This window comes from Meleagris gallopavo, chromosome Z (assembly GCF_905368555.1).
Source record: "Meleagris gallopavo chromosome Z, MGAL_WU_HG_1.1, whole genome shotgun sequence".
Lineage (NCBI taxonomy): Eukaryota > Metazoa > Chordata > Aves > Galliformes > Phasianidae > Meleagris > Meleagris gallopavo.
The window spans coordinates 22,669,504-22,690,196 of NC_139435.1; the positions used below are offsets into that span (position 1 = coordinate 22,669,504).

The 20,693-nt window shown below is 38.9% G+C and overlaps 1 protein-coding gene across 1 annotated transcript; it reads right to left on the reverse strand.

Moving 5' to 3' along the window:
- Positions 1 to 5,428: 5,428 nt before the first annotated feature.
- On the reverse strand, positions 5,429 to 20,662 carry LOC100541641 (betaine--homocysteine S-methyltransferase 1). The gene is made up of 8 exons (XM_085213675.1): positions 20,506 to 20,662; positions 17,345 to 17,477; positions 13,999 to 14,117; positions 11,316 to 11,507; positions 11,006 to 11,153; positions 9,977 to 10,159; positions 6,237 to 6,465; positions 5,429 to 5,788 (listed from the first exon to the last, which is right to left on the reverse strand). The coding sequence occupies exons 1-8, from the start codon at positions 20,542 to 20,544 to the stop codon at positions 5,614 to 5,616; spliced, it is 1,218 nt and encodes a 405-aa protein (XP_085069801.1). The 5' UTR covers positions 20,545 to 20,662; the 3' UTR covers positions 5,429 to 5,613.
- Positions 20,663 to 20,693: the final 31 nt, after the last annotated feature.

Below are 20,693 nucleotides of genomic sequence, written 5' to 3' on the forward strand. Positions count from 1 at the left end.
GCCATTTGGACATCCTCCTATCTCCTTTCTATTCTCAGGTGAAGACAACATTCTGGCACAGCTTTTCATTATTCATTCATCTCAGGGTACAAACAAGGTAAATAGTTTAGTGGAAATTACAAATGAAAATCAAAGGTCTAAGTTGCTCTGCTCTTAATCCTAGGACAGCTGGTAGGAACGCTATTCAACATGAACATTAAACATGAACTGATCATAACTCTTTACTTATATTCCGATGCAGCCTTTTTCCATAAGCTTAGGTGACAAATCTGATTAACTATTTTAATTTTTTAGTCAAAGGTAGATGTAGTGTGAGCTGTTCTGGCCACACTGACACACCTTCAGAATGTTCCATTTCCCGTCAGTAGGAAGTAACCAGTGGTAAGAGCCTCAGTGTCATCTTTATGCTATCCATTGTAACATCCCATTGTTTCATTTCAAGGCAAATATAGCTAATCCAACCTCTACTTCTTTCTGCTGTCATGTCAGTGTGAACAGAATGGAGCTTCAGGACCTTCAAATCTGAAAAAACAAATGCAAATCATCTTTCAGGTCAATGGTGCAAATACTAATTATCTTTAAGACCTGTCTGCCTAGCAGAACCAGCAGAACCAGTCAAACTAAATGTAGGTGCAAAAGTAGGATAGTAGGATAGAATAACAAAGATTTGTCTGTGAAAATAATTGTTAAATGAATAAAAGCATTGAGAAAGCCCATAAGAAGGTTTAAGTAATAAGGTTTCAACTAGCAACTCATTTGCAGTGCAGCTTCACCAGGACAGCAAACAGAAACCAGGCAAATTCTGGCCTTGTAGAGAGTTGTGACTACAGTGGATGCAGCACTGTGTGCCTGTCAAGTCAGCTAAATTCTGCCCCATTGTGTGCTAGATACAGCATTGTACTGCGTTTAATATTGCACACAGTGCCTCTTTGTCTGCGTATTACTCACTGGATAGAATGAGCACCCACGTAGGTAGATTTAAGGGCATATGGTTACCTTTCTTAACTACTGAGAATCAAGCTATGGAAATTTTGCCTTGGAAGTAGTGCTGAATGGAAAGCTGGTAATTAGCTATTTTTTAACACTTCTTAACTATCTTCTATTTTCATCTTTTCTCCACTGTCCTGTTTCATACAATTTAAAATGCTTGTCTATAGTCTATGCTGTATGCCGTATTACAGTCTGTCTTCTCAGAATAGGAGCTGACCTGACTGTGTCCAAAGAAAAAATTTCGATCCAGCTCTTTTATCTTGGCAGTAAAATAAGAATGAAATGTTGCACAATTGGATGCTTAATTATCTTTGACAGTTCTTGAGAAAAATTCCTCGTTAATAAATACGGGTGTAATTAAGTCTATTTTGAAGTTAGATAAAAATAAATCACTCCTGCTTTTCGCCTGTGTATAAACCTGAGAAGGAGAAGCCCTTTGAGATTCCACCTTCCCCTGTCCTGTAGCCTTACAATGGCTCACCAGGAGGCAGCATTTACACATTTTTCTACAAGGCTGTGTGTTTAAATTGCAGTTTGATGACAAATCACACAGAAGAACAGTCTTAGCAAAACAAAACAAAACAACACAAAACAGGATAAGAAACAAGGTTTCCAAAAATCTTTTGTCTTAATAGGACATGTCTTCAATTTTATACAAAGTTGTAGTACTGTGACACTACTAAGAAAGTTTTGGAGGAAAATGTAGTATCTTTGAGAAGGCCAACCCCAAGCTTTTTCTTACACTGTGCAACTATATAATACACAGAGTATGGAAACATAAAACTTTTTTTGTGAAAATTATTACATTTTACTAATATAACAATCACTGAGAAAGGAATTACACTGGTAAATTTAGTAACCTGGATGACAATAATTATATCCAGTTTCGTGAAATTAAAAAACTGTATTGTCACAGTTTATAATTTTAGTCTTTTGCAGCAACTCTGGAGATTCAGCAACTTTCATGATATGCATCAGCAAATGCATATAGGTTTAGCTTTTGTTTATCAGGGATATAACTTCAGATTAGGCTGCATGTAGCCTTTTACTGTTTGCAGTTAACATTTTCACAGCAACAGCATAGGTCAGATCTTTAAAAATGTCCCAAAACTGCACGACATTCAAAATAATAGCAGCAAACTAGCCAGCTCTCACAGCCTGATGTTCCAACACATTAAGGTCCATATAGCTAAATGGGACCATGAAGTCTTGGAAGCAGGGCTGATACAGTTGTGAGCTGGTAAAGCTGCAAGGAATCAGCCTATGGGACTGACTCCCAAGATAGGATAGAGAACCATGGACTAGATATGTGGGATTTAGAAGTTGAGATAAACTAGCAAGTGAGGGAGTGGGAATGTTCTTCTTTGTGCCCTTCATGGCACTCCTTTTGTAGCTAAAGTCTTCATTCCCAGTGTGAGAGAAAAGCACTGTTGCTTGACCCAGAAAATTGTAGTTTTTACTCTTGATCTTTCTTGTGTGGAACTGCTCTGCCTTTCTTTCTTTGACTGAAAATAAAAAATGGTAACATTTTGCTTAATAATAGCTATAAAGCTTGATGCATGGGCTGCTGAAAGGCAATGACTAGCCTACTGGGCTGAGTAAGTCTGGTGTCTTGACTTGCAAGCAGATAAATTGCAAAGCAGTGTTTATTCATGTCTCACCATTTTCCTCTTTTGTTTCAGTTGCCAATTTGTCTCTTTCTTCCATTGCATTGAAATGATTACATAAAAACATTTGCAAATTAAAGCTGCAAAACGTTCCTGAACCACTCATTGATAACTGGTAATGCTTGTAAAGCATCTTTTGTGCAGTGTGTATTTGCTTTTAGTCATGACATGGAATCATGCTTCTCCTTCCTACTCCAAATGTATGTAGGTCATTCCAAAAGTAATGCCTTCTAGTTATTTCCATGGAAACAACAGAAACATAAAGCACAATGACACTATTTGATAGAGCAAATTCTTACATACAAAACACTATTTTTCACTAGAGTCACCCCCACTAGCCACTTTGCACAGAGGAGCTGATCCAGATGCTCTTTATTTTGTTGTGTGGTTGTGTGACATCTGTGCACGGCTGTCTGGATTGTTTTTTCACTGCCTCACTGTGCTCCCATCCACACAGAAGTTCAGCAAGCATCAATGAAAGTCAGTGGGTGCCATTTTTTTTCATATAGAGGAACTCAGTGGTGCACCTTTGTTTCATACTCACTTCCATGTCAGGTGCTATTTTGTCAGACTGCCCCTCTGCTGCTATCCGCCATACAGCAACAAAATGTAGTGGGATACTGGTGGGAAGGTTCAGCCTCTACTGCCATACCATCAACACCCACCACTGATGTCGTGGGCAACATCATAAAACAAGAGGCACCACTTTCAGAGCAGCCCTCGTACATTTTTCAAATCTGCTTTGAAATTCATTTCTTAGCTACTGCTCTCCACTCTGGTTGGCTCAAGTTTTGTTACTCAGACTTGCTTTTTTTTTTTCTTTTTTCCCATCCAAACATTATTGTTTGTTCAGATCCCTCTTGGGTCTATGTTCAGTCTAGTGAGTAGAGACTTATTCTTTAGGTAGTGAAGACTTTGGATTTTCTTTTTGGGACTCAAACTACAAAGGTTCAGATCACTTCACTTCTGCTTCAAGGTAAAATTGACTTAGAACAAGGACTCACCTCTGCGCCTGGGAAGACTGTGGTACAGATCCTTCTAGAAGACATATTAAGGCACCTGTGAGATGAGGATGTAATCCAAGATAGCCAGAATAGCTTTACTAAGGGCCTGACTAGTCTAGTGGCCTTCTACAGTGAAGTGACATAATCGATGGAAAAGGAATGGCAACTGATGTTATCTTAAATATCTGCACAGGGAAGTCATTCACTTCAGTAGAAATTTATGCACATTGGGACAGTTTTTAAATAATCAGTCCAGGAGTCCCTAAACTGGTAACAATTGCTCAAAGCACTTTTTTAGCAATTACATTTTAATCCATTTCACATGAATACACTTTTAATGCTGAGAGCATTTTGGTAATAATCAGAGTGGGTTATTTCACAGATTTTGCGTTATTCCACTTTTTGCAGGAGGAACTGCTGGAAAGATTTAGGAAGGAAAGAAGTTTAATGTAATGTGTTTATATCTAAACAGATGCCTTTCAAATAATCTACATTTAAAGATACTCCCTTTTTTGATTTCTCTACTTTTGGCACTCAAGCAGAATTTCTAGCTAGAAATTATTTTAGTCTGTTGAAGACACGGTGAAGGAAGGTGACTTTCTCTAAAATCTGTATGCCAGTAACAGACAGAAGAGTATACCATAGAATGCCCTGGGTTGAAAAGCACTATCATGATCATCTAGTTTCAACCCCTTTAATGTGAGCAGGGTCTACAACCACCAGATCAGGCTGTCCAGCAGCCCGGCACTGAATCCCTTCAAGTTATACCTCAAGTTTCCCATTTAAGTGTTATATGTTTAAATATTTCCTGAACTGAGAATATCAGCATGGACATAGAAATAATGAAAAGAGCTGATACATAATAAATAGTCCAACTAAGACTTTCAAAACTGTAACTTCAAGCGTATCTTTGCAGAGGTATTGACTTTACTGCAGAATGGGTGGGAATGAGATTTAAGATAGAAATCTAAAAGGCATAGTATTTCACAAAATTAAGCTGGGGAAACCTGTCCATTATGTGTTATGTTTTCCAAGTATAGTAATATCCTTCCTAAGAAAACCCTCCGGTGTTCAAATTTCCTTGATTGTTTGTTTGTTTGTTTTTTTAAACAAGGTGGATTAATCATGAAATGTTTTACTATTCCTAAATATAGCTCATGTATATATTTCAGTTTAAGACCTTTTTTGAGATAAGCATATTTTTTCAAATGAAATATACAAAAAACAGTTGGGTCATTTGGAAAATTGCAGCAGTTTACTTGAGGTACGATACTCAGAGCTCATATGATTTAAAGTGTCAAGATAATACAATACAATCCCATGATATTTTTAATTTATTCAGTATTTTCTATATATCACTAAACCTCTTAAGCTTCTCATTCTTCCAAGCAGTAAATTGTGTATATATGACTGGTGTCACATTTATAAGATGGAATTTCCAGTTTACTTCTATGCTTTTGAAGTACATGAATTTACTGTAATTAACTGAGCCAGAAGCACTGGCAGACTGTGCATGCCTGAAGCTGGCCCTCAACAAATCCTGAGGTCTGAGCTGCTCTCACAGATTTCTAAACTAAAACAGACTCAAGAGTATTAACAGACTCGAGAGTACTAATGTAGTGTTTATAGATGTTTTTTGGTCTATGCACAGGTCAGTTGAGCCCAGTATTACTTATACTACTTCCACATGATCTCTGTCTACCCAATAAATGGCATCTAGCTAACTAACAGAAGATCAATTATAAGAATCCAAACCTCTTCCCAAACTATTTGTCCAGAGAAAGATTTTATTATCAAAGCTTCTCATATTTCATTTGTAATCACATTCTCGTTGCATTTTGGTTCTTTCATTACAAGTTAATTGAACAAATTAACAGGGCATTAATCTTCACAAGTTTTCTCTCAAAGGATGAGATGTTCTAACATCCTAACATTCAGACAATTACAGCAGATTAGAATTTCTGTTTCTGGAAAAGCTCCTTCAGCTGCTGTTCAGTTGTTGCTTCTTTCTGCTGCATCAGCTCCCTGGCTCCTTTAGTCACTCCCCAGCCATCTGGCTTTGACATTGAAGGACAATATGGCCTGCCTGAAGCAGGCTTCAGGTTCTCCCAGTATTCTTTTCTTGCTCTAAAACAAAGAAAAGCAAATACAGTGTTTGTTTCAGCACTTCACAATACTAAAGATATTGTGGACGTTACAAAGGATCCTCTGACTTGCAAAATCAGAGTTAATGTTTAGATACATAAAGATGAACAGAACTATACAAAGAAATGCTACACTTTTTAAAAGAATCTTTTCATCCTCAAAAAGAGTACTGCAAGCTGTCAGTAGTCTGTCAGGTTTCCATTTTAACTTTCATGAATTACTTTCACATTAATTTTTATCAACTTCTGCAGCTCTCCTACCACCTCTGCATCCCTTTCACTGCTCCCAGATCAGATTTAATTCCTCAAAATTATTAACATGTAGAAAACTTAAGGTGATACTTAGATCTCTGAATTCTGTCTGCTCTATGGACCAATTTAAGCCTTTGCAAGGATTGCTTAGTTGTGCCTTCCAGTTCTGATATACATACCTTGCTCTGACCCAAGGCTTAGTATGCATGCTCAGGCTATTGCCCCAGCTACCATGTTTCTCAGAAGCTTCTGGCAAAAATCCTCTTTCAGGAGCCAGCTCTTCAGCTATTGCTCGGATGTGATATGGCTCAAATCCACAGCAGCCTCCAATATAGCGGATTCCTAAGTCATAAGCCTTTCTTGCATACTTTTGAACATCCCATCTAGTGATGATTCTTGGTTCCAAACCTGCAAAGACATTCATACCGTGGGCTTCCACAACACTCCAGCAGATTTTTAGTGAGAAATTACATTATTGAAACTTGCACACCATTTGGAAAACTGATGGTAAATGTAGATGTTTCAACTGCCTAAGCTAGAATTAACGACACAAAATTTCCTAAAGCTAGCTTTTAGATTCTATTATGTGCTTCTGAACTATGCTTATCTTAAGCCTCTTTCATGTAGCAAAACAGCAACCAATATCCAGTGAGAGTGATCAAGCCCTCAGCCACACATTTGCCATTCTGCTAGAGTTCTTTGCTGGAATACTGGACCATTTTCCATGTTACACTCACAATGCACAGGAAACAGCTGGGAAATCCTATTATAATCTGTAAAGGAGATGATATTGGCTTTCCTGCAACTGCAATAAGCCTGCTCATTATTAATCAAGAGCACTTACTGATCTTTTTTCCATGACTAGCTATTGGCAGCCAGCTGTTTGTTAGCCCATCCCTTACTTAGTTATATTCCCATCCACTGCTTCATGTCCCTTCTTTCCTTCTGGAAAGTTCTGACTGTATATGGCTCAAAAGAAGGGTGTTCCCTTGGCTGTGCTGAGTCATTCTTCCTGCTGTAGACCATAGTGAGCTGACTGGATGGACAACAAAGTTGAGGAAACGCTTGTGGAAAGAAAGCAATAGAAAATGTGAAGAACAAGAAAAAGCATAAGGTAGGAAGGAGGCACAAGTAGTGGCAAAACTGGAAAGAAAGAACGAAGGACTGCAAAAGAAACTTGGAGAAATTGTAATACAGAACATCCTCCTGCTCCTTTATGCACATCTGTAGAAGATTAACAAGCGTGAGGAGAACTTAAAGTCCAATGAGTTGCTAAAGAGACAGGCTTAAACAAAAAGCAGAAATGTTCTTTAAAAGAAAATTATCGGTCACAGTGAAACTGGTCAAAAGAAAATAAAGTGGCCTCATATCAGAGGGAAAAACAATGCTATTTTAAAATGCTGTTCAAATACTAATAAGTTTGTGTACAATCCTGTAGATGTAAGAGAAAGCATCAGAAGCACCACTTCACAATTTCCTTGTCTCTCATACCTTATCCAAAAGCAAATGCAAAATCAGTACAAAGTGATGAATTGTAAGAATGCAGTATCTTTCACTCAACTGATGCCTGTATAAACAACTGAACTTCCGGGGAATGGTATAAGGTGTTGTCCTGATTTCTCCATCAGCTACTCTGTCACAACCAGTCCTTATGCTCCTGAAGCATAAGGACAGCACCAGCCATACCCCTCTAAAGAAACAAGGATAGGTCTCACTATATCAAGTGGCCACACGTGGGGGAACATGATGATTAAAAAAGAAACATTCAATGAAAAGAAATCATGCTTTTTCTTTGATTTCTTTTTTGTTTGTTTGTTTTTTTCTTATTTCCCCTCTCCAAAGTTATCTAATATTCTATTTTCAATGCATGACTTTTTACAGCATTTATTTTCTCATCTTTACTCAGAATTAATTATCTATAGCTTAACTGTTTGGTCATTCATAGTATAAAAAGGTTGATGTTTTCATTGATAAGAAGATCGTAATTGGCTCCTAGATTTAGCTCTTCCATGCATTTACTCTTGAAACAATTGGGTATGCTTTGACTGACCAGCATGCTTCTTTCTAAAACACTGTCCTTGCCTTACTGGTGGTTACATAGAAGGGAAGACACAAAACTGGAAAAAGTTCTAATGTTTGATAAAAATTTCTGACAGCTGATGCTGGAGTTTGCCAGTATGAGGTTTTGTTGGCCTTTACATTTCAAATATCTAAGTTCGTCTTCTGCACACTATCTTTCACATTAAAAAGTTAACTAAGTCATTTTCATAATCAAACTGCTTATCTGCCATGAAGTGATCAGTTTCTCCTTCTGGACTGAGAAATACTCATAGCACCAAGCTTCTGCAATTGACTCATGATATTTCTGAAAACAAAGGTCTCACACAGACTCCTTGTAGTGTTCAAGCCAAGAACCACAAAAAACCGAACAGTGAATCCTTCAAGTAACTTGACTATTTTCTGGATCTGTCCTATCTTTTTGCATGCAATCAGAGGAGTTGTACAAAGGAATGAATAGCAAAAATGAGTTCCTGGCACTTCAGTATCCCAGAATATTTTCAGAACACCATCATGCTTTTATTGCCTAATGAATGTCTCACACTCATGCTTCCAACTTTCCTTTATTTAAAGAGAGGAACTACCAAAAAAAAAAAAAAAAAAAAGAGATATTCCTGAAAATCACACCTACTTCATTTTTTTTTCTACAAATTCAGTTGTTTTATTACCTTATGTTATAGACTAAACTTGAAAAGAAGAGTGTATGATAACTGAAAACAGAGACATTTCTCAAATCAATATAACAATATTATGGCTGATTTAGTCCTCTTATCTTAGGAGAATGTGATCTTTTACATCCCAGGTGTAAATAAGCCCCAAAATACAAAAGCCTTGTGCATCCAAAATGTCTGAGTCTTTCAGATTTCATGAAATTTCTCCTGAGCACGAGTGATGAAACGTCTCCAAATTGCTTATCCGTTTGTTAGCAACCTCAAAGAACATACTACTTCTGGTTTCCCTCTAATCTTACATAAGACAGTGACACTTAAGAGACTGAATACTGGTGGTGAATGGAGTCAAATCCAGCTGGCAACTAGTCATGAGTGGTGTTCCCCAGGGGTCGGTATCAGAGCCTGTCCTGTTCAAAATCTCTAATGATGACCTGGATGAGGGCAGATAACACCAAGTTGGGAGGAAGGATCGATCTGCCTGGGGGTATGAAGGCCCTACAGAAGGATCTGGATAAGTGGGCTGAGCCCAATGGAATGAGGTTCAACAAGACCAAGTGCTGCACTTTGGTCACAGCAGCCCCCCTGATAGCTACAGGCTTGGGACAGAATGGCTGCATAACTGTGTAAAGGAAACAGAGCTGGGGATAGTGAACATGAACCAGCAGTGTGCCCAGGTGGCCAAGAAGGCCAATAGCATCCTGCCTTCTATGAGAAATAACGCAGCCAGCAGGACCAGGGAAGTGATCGTTCCTCTGTACTCAGCATTAGTGAGGCTGCACCTTGATTACTGTGTTTAAAACCCAGAATATTGGTGAGCTCCAGTCCAAAGGTATTTAAACTCTGTGGGTTTTTTTTTTAAGTCTATTTGTACATACTCATTTCTTTGCTGTTCTACAGTGTTCTTGAACAAAGTTCTTCAGCATGAGGAAGAACTATACATTTAATTGAGTTCAGATCATAGCATTTTAACAGTTTCCATCAAAATTTCATTTTCAGTCATAGGCTGCTGTACTACTGAAATACTCCTGCTATGTGGATGAACTTTAATCTGATATTACACTGCAAACCCTCTATGCAGAATGCCAGACAGGATAGTGGGGACTCATCCTATTGTATAAAAGGACATCTTATAGTTTTGGTTTTGTTAAAAACAGGAAAGAAGGAAGTATGCAATAAAAAAGATGTCTTACCAAAGGGAAATTCAGGAAGATCAATAAATCCCTGCTTCCCACAGTCAGGTGTATGAAAAGCAAGTGGTTGAGACATCAGGTGGGCTTTCAGCTTAGCAGCTTGCAAGCCCTCTTTCATCAGTTTCACAGTTTCCAGTGCAGTATCTGGGTCAAAATGGCAGTTAACTCCAACAATAGAAGCACCTATGAGAAGGACAATAACTGTTTAAGTCACATATTCCCAAGAAGTAGGTAGTAAATGTTTTTAGCCACAGCACTTCAGAAGCAAAGCAGTCCATCTGCACACCAGCCCTATGAAAAGGCAGCTGAGCTGGAGTCAGTCTCAGCTCTCATGTGGCAGATCATACTACCTGCATTTCAGCTGCTCTCCTCTTAACCTTCCAGATGAAGTACCAAGATGAAAATGCCACATATGCAATTATCTAACAGCTTTCTAGTGCAGGTTCTGCCTCGGGATTTTAACTCTAACTCCAAAGGAAAAGTGCAGTTCAGGACAGATATAATGAAACCCTTGTATCATCTGTTATGCCACTGACTAATTCCTTCTGTCTTTCCAAGCCAAACCATTCTATGATTCTACTTGTCCTGCAGAAAATACAGCTTTTGTTAGACAAAAAGACAATTTTTTTTTTTTTCCCATTGTTTCTCATCCTGGATTTGAACCGTATTCCAGAAAGTTTTTAAAACACAGAATCAAATGTTGCTTTGGATTCTGCTTATGTTTCATAATTTTAAGCCCGGGATTTGGGGCTGTCTCTATAACCAAAAAGAAATTTGTTTAGAATTTTCCTCTACTCAGCATTAGCTACCTGTGACTACTGTTCCCAATCTTGGTTAATACCAATTTCTTAGCTGCAATATTCTGTGTTTTCTTGCTACAAGACTTACTACAGTAAAGTAAACAAAAGTTCTTTTTAAAGACATAATCAGGAAATTATCATCTCCTTCACATACCCCTTCATGTATCTGAATGCCTAAGAAATTTGTTTTCTCCCATACTTTTAAAGGCAGTTTAAAACAGTTTCTTACCAGCCTTCACCAGTTGGACAGCGCATTGTCCAGGAGGCACACCATGCATGTCTCCTTCTGGACCTATGCACATTGTAGCTGCAACTGGCTTGCCAGATTCTTTTAGGACTTCAACTGCCCAGACAGCTTCTTCAACATGTTCAAAATACTGTGAAATATTAAAACAGAACTAGTTTCATTTCTTGGAAATGAAGCATAAACATTAATTCAGATGCCAAATTCATGAACAACACAATAACATACACTAACAAAGCTCTGTTGAGTTCACTGACCATACCATTAAAAAATAGTATCAGTTGAATGCATTTACCTCTGCAATGAGGAAGTCCACATTCTTCTTCATGAAGATATCTAGCTGCTTTCGAAAGACTGCTTTAACCTCTGCTTTGTCCTTGCAGCTTAAGTATGATGGTGTCTGACTAACTCCTCCAGCTACTACAGCATCACCTTCACTGGCAACTTCTCTGGCAATGTCACAAGCAGCTTCATTCACTTTCTGGCACTGCACGAATACAGATTACATTCGTTTTACCCCATCAGAGATATGCATGAAGCTTTACAGCACAAAACAGACAAAAGTCAAAACCCATAGTAATTTCTTCATCTTCATTTATAATTTAAATGTGTTTTTAAATGATATTGATTAGAAAGATTAACAAACTTTCAAAAAACACTTTCAAAAAACACTTTCAAATTTCTTGTCATCTCTAAGCTATCATGTCATAGTATCAAATACTAATAAAAAGCATACTATATTTAACACAATTTAAAACAATTAAAGCTATAAAAAGCAAATAAATATTTGATATTTAGTACAATTCTCTTCATCTTTCAGAAAATGAAGAAGACTAAGTGTACATTTTTGTGGATGGAAGAAAAATATGTAGTTATCTCAATTGATTTTTCATTCTATTTTTAATTTATCTTAGTATTTCAAAAATCATCAAAATATAAGATGTTTATATAGATTTAGGTCCTTTATAAAAGATATAATTCATTATCACATATTAGAATGGCCAAATTAAGAACATTAAGGTGAAACTTAGCACTGTATATAATTAATCACCTAGACTGAGAGACATTCTGACTATACTCAGAGATATCTAGAACAGCTTGTGAAAAAGACATTAAGTTGAGGAAGAAGATTTTTGGAAAGGAATAATTTGGGATAGATAGCAAGTACTGGTTAGAGCCAGTCTGTTTGCGGCCCACGGGTTATTCAGAAACTTCATGGGCTTCTCACAGCTGAGGTGTTTCATGGATGCCCTAGAAGATCAAGCTATTCTTTAACATTACTGCTGACAGAGTAACTTCCATTTGCATTGGCACTCATATTTGGTAGTTCCAGGATCTAGAGTCATACACTAAGCAAAGCCCAGAAAACCTGATTTTAGAATAAGCTGCAAGTCTTAAAAGCTTTGCAGCAAAGCATTTGCTGCACTGGTGCTCTCCCAATCCCTCTTATTTGGCATGGCAGCAGGCATTGCAGCATGGCTTGTTCCACAGTCTGTGCTTCTAGAACAGATTTTAAACGTTGCATCTGTGGAATGCAGTATCTTTACATTTAAAGTAAATTGGTCATACAACATTATGACTGATGTTTCACACACTGAACAGCTTCTGGGGAGTACTGAGAATGGTTTACACCTTTGAATTGGAATTTCAACTGTAGTGACAGAAAGATTTCTGAACTGTAAATGCAAAGGCACAAGCAGCAATAAAGTATTGATTCATATGCTATCGATAATATGTAGGAACATCCATAATATACATGCACTCATTTAGCTGGTCTGAAGGAGTTAATAAAAATGTAGGGTAAATGTGGCCACATTCTAAATGCATATAAGAAAAATGAGAAAGTACTCATTAAAATGTTTGTTCTGACTCCGCTTAATTAAAAAGAACCAGCATCTTCTGAATCACTCCCACACCAGTATCTCCTAAACAGTGCACAGTACCTCAGTATTTATAATCAGTGTTTCCCCCTTCCTCTCCTTAGAATATGAAAAATTCTGATTAATTCTACTCAGAATCACTTACATAGAAAGTGGCTCCAACATTTTTATTAACTGGAAAGCAGCACAAAAACTAGGCTCTCAGATGTTTCTTTTCATTTAACAAGCTGCCCACATAGATGACAGCTGATGTCAAACACTGTGATTTGAAAACAATGCTGTAATAGCTCAGCCTGACATGTACAACAGTTATAGGGTAATAGCCACCTCTCAATTTTAAGCCATAAGTGTTCCATTAATGTCTAGTTTCTGGCCCTGCAATATCTTCTTCCTCCAGCAGTATCTTATCTATTTTCCAGAGGCAGAAGCAGACAACATAACCAAAGGAGAAGGGATCAGGGAAAACACACTGGCAAATCTTCCAGTCTCAAAGGAACTATCTAGAAATGTTTATGACCAAAGTCCCAGGCGAGCTGAGGCCTGCAGTTAGTAAAGCCACTCAACATCTCATGTGTCCTTCGCGCACAGAGTGAGAAAACACCACCATCGTACTTCTGTTGCTGTTCCAGATTACCCTTACGCATGAAGATGGGAATACTGGCCACAGAGTGTATCTTGGATTTTTAGTTATTACTTAACTGAAGAAATGATCTTAAAAAAAAAAAAAAACATTCAATACTTTTTAACCAGTTGCTAATTTCTAGGATTCTTCACCATTTTCGCAGCTGATTTGTTTCAGTGAGTGTTAAAGCATTTCTTCCCCTTTTCATCCCCAAACGATTTTGCTCTCTGTGCAAATGATTTCTCCCTATACTCTTCATATCAAAATTCCAGTAAGCTAGTTTCCTCAGACAAGAAAAATAACGTGTGGGTATTTGTAATTTTGTTCTCCTTTAACCATGTCCTTCTTACTGTTCCAAACTCTGAAATTGCATCATCTCATTTTTGGTCTTCAAATATGACCAAAAATCACTCTAAGGAACCTTTTGAATTGAATCCACTTACTTCATATCTCCATCAAAGTTTTATTCTACTCACAGTTATTTTTTCAGCTACATAGTTGCCTCTGTTCTCCAATTTGTCCTCACTGGCATAGAAGGTGAATGTTTGAAGAACATTGGATCCAGCTCTGAGGAATTCCCTGTGAAGCTGACGAACTAAAAAAAGACAAGAGATGCTTGGTACAGTTACTACTATTGGTATCCTAAAATTAAATGATTACTGAAGTAATGTTACTGTGACGTAAGTGATATAGTATTTACTAGTAAAGCCACTGTGAGAGAGTAGCAATAGTAGTGTATGCAGAATTTCTTCTTTCCCCCTCACTCTTAAACATTAAGTAGAAAACTTAGTTATTTCCTGCTATAAATAACTGAAGATTTCTATTCAGTTTTCTATCAGCAGATCCAGATTTGTCTTGCACTTCACCTATCTCCTGCTTTTTGCACTCCTTCACATCTCCCAGTTTCACATAATAGAAATGCACCATCGTTTGGGAAAGGAAACAAAAAAACACAGCAAAAGCCTGTGAAAGAATAACAAGGAATAACAAGCAAAAAGAACATCAAATGAAAGAAAGAGCCAGTTTCTCAGCTTCTAGATCATGACTGTATTAAGAGGTTCAACAGCTTATAGCTGAACATACAAGAAATCAATTAACCTCTAGATATTGTAAACAAACAAGAGAACACTGAAGTTTCTATGGCAAATCTTTGGGGAAGTTTTCCTAATGGCCTGGTTTATCATACCTCCATGTTCACAGACAATCTGTGTCATTAGCAAAGTGTGTGACTGTGTCAAAATGAAGTTATTGCCTTCAGCTACAACAGATACAGCATTCTACAACAGGGAAGCTCAAACAGAAGTTGTTAGTATCAATCACATGAACACATCTGCTTTCAGTGAAGGAACAGTGTCGTGTTGCTTGCTTTTCTCTGCTGGTGCAGCATTTCATTTTCAGTTACAGCCTTGGCCAACCGCAGTGTGATTTAATACAGTGCCTCTTTACCCTGCAGTCAAAAAGACCTGTTCGGGAACACAGATTATAGCAGGGCTACAGATCAAAAAGTCCCTGGAATCTGCCTAAGCTATCAGGATCAGATTTCAGTTTTACAACTTCTACATTAATTCAAAACTTTAGTATTTCAGAGAGAATTCTGCTTTCTATAGCATTAAAGTACAGCATTAATCACAGACAAAAGAGATGTTTCTGTATGTTTTTAGTGGCCTGAAGTGTTTTTTGTTTTTTATTTTTCCATGAGGAAGAATAGAAAACACCGGTGAAAACTAGCTGGGAAAAATTGAAAAAATTCTACAAATATTTTCACAAATACTCTGACTTCCATAACAAACAAGCTTTATTTACCCACAGTGGTTTTCATTTAAAATTACTGCATTCCTGGAAGAAGTCTTGGGCTTTGGGTGAATAAGGACAGTGATACAAATAAACAAACAAAACAGTAAGAAACTTATTTCAAACTGTTAGTTACATAGACCCACTCAGGAGTCTCCTGTCCACATTTGGAGAGAAAAAATGGCCTAATAAGTAAAGTATCAGTCTGAATCTCATTCGATCCCAGGCAGATATTATTATACCCACAATATTCTGTTACTATTTTAAAACCTGCAACAGTCTGCATGACACTAAGAGAAAACCCCAAACCGCTGTGTAAATTATTGTGTGACTATGGTTTCCTCCACCATTTGAGAAATGAGGTTAAGAGCTACAAGTAAGGCTAAATAATGATTTCAATTCACCACAAGTTGGATATTTAACAATAGACAGACTTAAGCTAACAGAAGATGGAGAAAGTGTATATGCACACTGTGCCATGCAGGGCAGTAGCCCAGATACCTGATCTGGCTCAGGACAGCTGTCAGTCTCATAGAACTTCTCTCTCGTAACAGAGTGAATGGCTTTCAACTTGTCTTTTTTGTTTGTTTGTTTTTGTTTTATTGCACATGCCTCACTGCATTTTAAGAACCCCCTCCCTCCCTTTTCCCTCTTCCCTTACAAAGAGGAGGGGGCTGTTAGCTGTATGGATTTTGTACCAGCTGGCCCAGCCAGTTGCTCCTGGTGCTCTTTACACCTGCTTTCCAAGTAACATGACTCTTAAACACGCAGGAGCAAAAATCAGTAATGGAGGAGAGGCAGCACACTGCACTACAAGAAACAAACATGTTCCCAGTTGAGTATATGTTCATAAATCGCCTATAAAAAGGTTTATTAAACTGTTGTAAACGTTACAGGCATAAGCAGTATGTTCTATAGATAGCTACCAGCAAATCACCAGTAATGCTTAGATGGCTCAGCTCTAACCAACAGCAACTAGGCAGTTACTTAAAGCAGGCCTGTGCGCTCATTTTGCCCAACTAACTCACCTGTGAGAGTATTTTTCTACATAAAATACGTCAAAGAAAGCAAACAGCAAAATTCCACTGAAGGCACATCCAATCCTTTAAAGCAGAGTCTGAGAACAAGAACTCAGCATGAAGCACAATCTCAGCAAGGCATTAGCACTGTCTGGGTTAAGCCAGCTGATGTTAGCTGCTAACCAACAGATCCTTCCCAGATTGAATCACTCAGTAATATATGTACTATTAACACATTAGTGTATTAACACTATTAGTGTATAACACATATAAGTGTATTAACAACTAATAGAATCTGTTTTAGCACTATTTATTCTAAATAGTCTTTATGCATTACAATCTTTATGCTGTAAGACGCTGAAATTGCTCATTTTGTTCCCCTCCACTGCTGGCAGTCACTCCACTAAACAGGAGAGGTAGAGAAAATGATCTTATTTTACTGTAAGTTGGGTTCTCATTCCGCTTTTCACAGTGGAGGCACCTACATTAAATACTCCACTCTCATTCAGTTGTTTATTTAAAATCACTATTTTCATGAAAAAGAAAATACAGAGACAGGATTGATTTATAGTGATATGAAAATCCTAGAATGGTCAAACCCAACAAAACAGAGAGTCACATGTAGAACTCTTATCACTGACAGCATCTTGTGACAAAATTTGATATTGGCTCGAGGACAGACAAGTCCATGAGAGAGAATATTACTGAATACAAAAATACCATATCTGGTTCAAAAATTATTGAAGATAAGAAACATTCTGGAGAGGTATCACTATATCATTTATAATGAGGTACTACTCATTCTTCCCCAGCCAGTTGCTTTTAGCCGTGTTACAAGAAGAATATGGGGTAAGATGAGCTTTTGGTGTACAGATTCTTACGCTGTTCTTCAAAGTGTCTAATTCTACAGCAATATTTCTATTTAAAAACTTGCTGCAAGTTCTATAAAGTAATTATTTTTCCAACCATTTTTACTTTCGTTTCAGAATTACCATTTCCCAGTAAAACTGACCTGCTTCTGGGTGTTCTACCGTTGCTTCCGGAGTCCAAGGTCCAGCTTTTACATATCCCCTCTTTTCGAGGGCAAAGACAAATCCCCCATCTCCAATCACAATCTCTCCAGCATCCAAGCGCTCGAGAATACCCTGAAGAAAAGGAAAGGTTAATAATTACAGTTCTTCAGTTCCGTGGGCATATGTGACTTGTTGTCATCTCCTGTATTTGACAAAATAGAAATATTTGTGGGCTACAGAAACACCTTAACCATAATAATAAAACATCATCTATTTCTTTCTGGAAATTCTCTTGAAAGAATAGCAGTAGACAGTCTGTTTTAAAAGCCTTCTTTTTCTATGAGGAACACATCAAAGCAACATATGTTGATTGCGCCTAATTAAATATTAGTTTTTGTATTTCATTCATTGCTTCATCGTCCTATTAATATTCTCCAAAACATTCTGTGCTATTACACTGGACAGTACTACATGCTGCAAATAGATTACTACCCTAATTCCATAAGATTTCAAGAAATGGATGAATGCAGACAATACATTAACAAAGGTAAGAGGTACAGAAAAAAATTATGGCTGTATTTTCCTGATGGTACATTTAGCGGTTTAGTAACTGAAATCTGAAGGAGCGAGAAAAGGAAAAGCCTTATGGACAGAGTTGAGTGTTGTTTGTGTACTCAGAGTATATCTTGATAATTTCTCCGCTGATTCATTTATGCTATCAAACATATCGGAAAGACAAACATCTACAACTTCTCATCTCTGCCCTTTGGGTGGGATGACAGTACATCCTCCCAACAAGGAGTACTGTTTATCTCAGATGGGTCCAGTATCAGTATCTTCAGAGTGCAACCACCCAAAGGTTCAAAGCTCTGCTGAGATGGTCAGCATTTTTGGCTCAGATGCTGACATGGCAGTAAGGTTATGGGGCTGCTGTGCAGATATGTGAGCCTGGCCAAGTGCTGGCTTGCAGATCTTGCATCACATTCTACTGCACATTGTGAACTTGCCAGAACAGCAACCTAGCATTCAAGAGATTAACTCTAGCATTCAAGAGACTATGCAAGTTCCTTATTTTGGCAGGACCTGGGCAAAACTCAGTCTATAATACTGTATTTACAAAACTGAGCAACTTTCAGCAAGCCCACCACTCATACCTCAACAGATGGGAGCTCTGTTGTACATCTAAGTGTTGGGAGGCTTTGTGAAAATTGCAGTTAAATAATTTTTAACTGAATGACTCAAATGGGGCTAAAGAAAAACAGCTGAGGAACTAATGACTGAGTCCTTCCCTCTCCTGCTTGCCAAGGAAGGTTGAACAAAGCCTGCTTTAGAAGTTTAACGTGCAGGGAATGGGACCACAGAGGGAAAAACCCTGGAGGTAAAAGCAATTTCAGGTGCTGCTGATTGATTGCAAATGAGGGAATAAATGCATGTTGACATCATATATAGATATTATATTTAAATGCACTACAACACTGACTTTTTTCTTTTAACAAGCCATTTCTTGGATTTAACAGCAGTTTCCCCTCAGTTATGGCTTTTTAAAACAGCACTTCAAAATAATCTTTACTTTTGTCACACAGAAGCAATGTAAGCTAAAACAGCATTATCAGCTCAGATTAGCTCAAAATGGAAATCACTGTTTTGCAGGTTATTACAGATTGATATTACCCCAAAGCACCACTGCTACTTGTCCTCACTGAATGAAATACCATTGGTTCAACCAGCATTTTGTCCTCATTTTGTCCTGCAGAGCTTACTACAGCTGTGTGTTCGTGCCTAATCTAGATCAAAACTAAACTACGTGATGATCCAGTAGTACAGAGATCTGGTATAAAGTAACAAGGAAAAAGACATGTAAAATCTAAAGCTTTCGAGACATCTTTTCACTTTTACCACCACAAATGGCATTGTATCACTTAGTGCATTCGCCGAAATGGTCTGTCTACTCACCAAAAGAGAACAAATGATTGCATGAAGATATTCCCAGCTTGCTTAGGAGAGTAACTAAACCATGTCAGCAGACAGTCTGCTTGTTCTACCTACGCCCTACCTTTCCATTGGTGAAGAGAAAGAAAGCATCTGAAAACTCAGATCTTACCCTGACTTCTTCATTCACAATCGGTTTATGTGAAAGAGCCATAGACGCATGTTCATACACACGAAAATGAATGACAACTGCTCTAAGAGCTGTCCTACTGTTAAAAGCACAGCCAGTCCTGGCAAGAAGGAAGAATGTGTTGCTCCATGCCCCTGCCAAACAGTGACAGGTAGCAACACTTCTGTATGTCAGAGTTTGATTCACACAAACTGTCTGTCTTAACAGGCAGAATGGCTGATGCCAGAATAACTTCATATTGACTAATTTCTTCAGCTGAATGAGAGTGCAAAGGGCATGCATACACGGGGGGGTGGTACTCGTGTTACACTGCTGGTATTCAGTCCTATCAATCAAGGGAAGAACAGTTTGGGACTTTTAAATAGAGTTAGCTGGAAACAGAAATCCCACCTAATGAAGATTAGTGCTTACAGTATCTAGAATAGAAAGTGTGTTGAAAATCTTCTTTAATTTTTTTTATCAAATACTGTAAAACTAAATGGAATTGCTGGCTGCAACGTGCGCGTTCCAAGAAAACCAAAATGCTAGGGGCTGGGGCAGCACTAACTTCAATTTAATACGCCCGACTATCCCACAACAGCGCCCGATCTCTTTGAGAAGCTCGGTGCTCAGCAGGCACCGTTACCACCTGCTTTTAACTGCAGCCCCCACCCCGCGCCCCACTCGCAGGAGCAGCGGGTCTGTCCCGGGGGCTACACAGCGCTGCGGGCGGAAGGGCGCCCTGAGAGCACGGCAGCACGGCAGCACGGCAGCACGGCAGCACGGCAGCACGGCAGCACGGCAGCACGGCAGCACGGCAGCACGGCAGCACGGCAGCACGGCAGCACGGCAGCACGGCAGCACGGCAGCACGGCAGCACGGCAGCACGGCAGCACGGCAGCACGGCAGCACGGCAGCACGGCAGCACGGCAGCACGGCAGCACGGCAGCACGGCAGCACGGCCCCGAGCAGAGCCCCGCCGTGCAGCCGCGGCGCGGCTCCCAGCGCTCAGCCTGTGCCGCTCTCCAGACGCGGGGCCGGGAAGGGGTGGGAAAGAGTTACCCTTTTGCCCTGTTTCAGGGTCTTCGCGATCGGCAGCATCTTCCTCGCCCGGGGACGCCGGCTGCTCTGCTGCGACCCGACGGCTAGGCACGAAGCGGGAGGCAGTCCCGGTGTTCAGACAGTGCTTTTATAGCTCTGGCAGGAGGCGGTCCGCGGGGGCAGCGCTGCGGGTGACACCCCTCGCCGGG

Excerpts from the sequence above, each read along its gene's own strand:
- LOC100541641 (XM_085213675.1), bottom strand. The coding sequence starts at position 20,544 with ATGCTGCCGATCGCGAAGACCCTGAAACAGGGCAAAAGG. Across the intron at positions 17,478-20,505 it reads CCCTGAAACAGGGCAAAAGG|GGTATTCTCGAGCGCTTGGA; the intron begins GTAACTCTTTCC and ends CCTTTTCTTCAG. Across the intron at positions 14,118-17,344 it reads GGTAGAACACCCAGAAGCAG|TTCGTCAGCTTCACAGGGAA; the intron begins GTCAGTTTTACT and ends GTCTTTTTTTAG.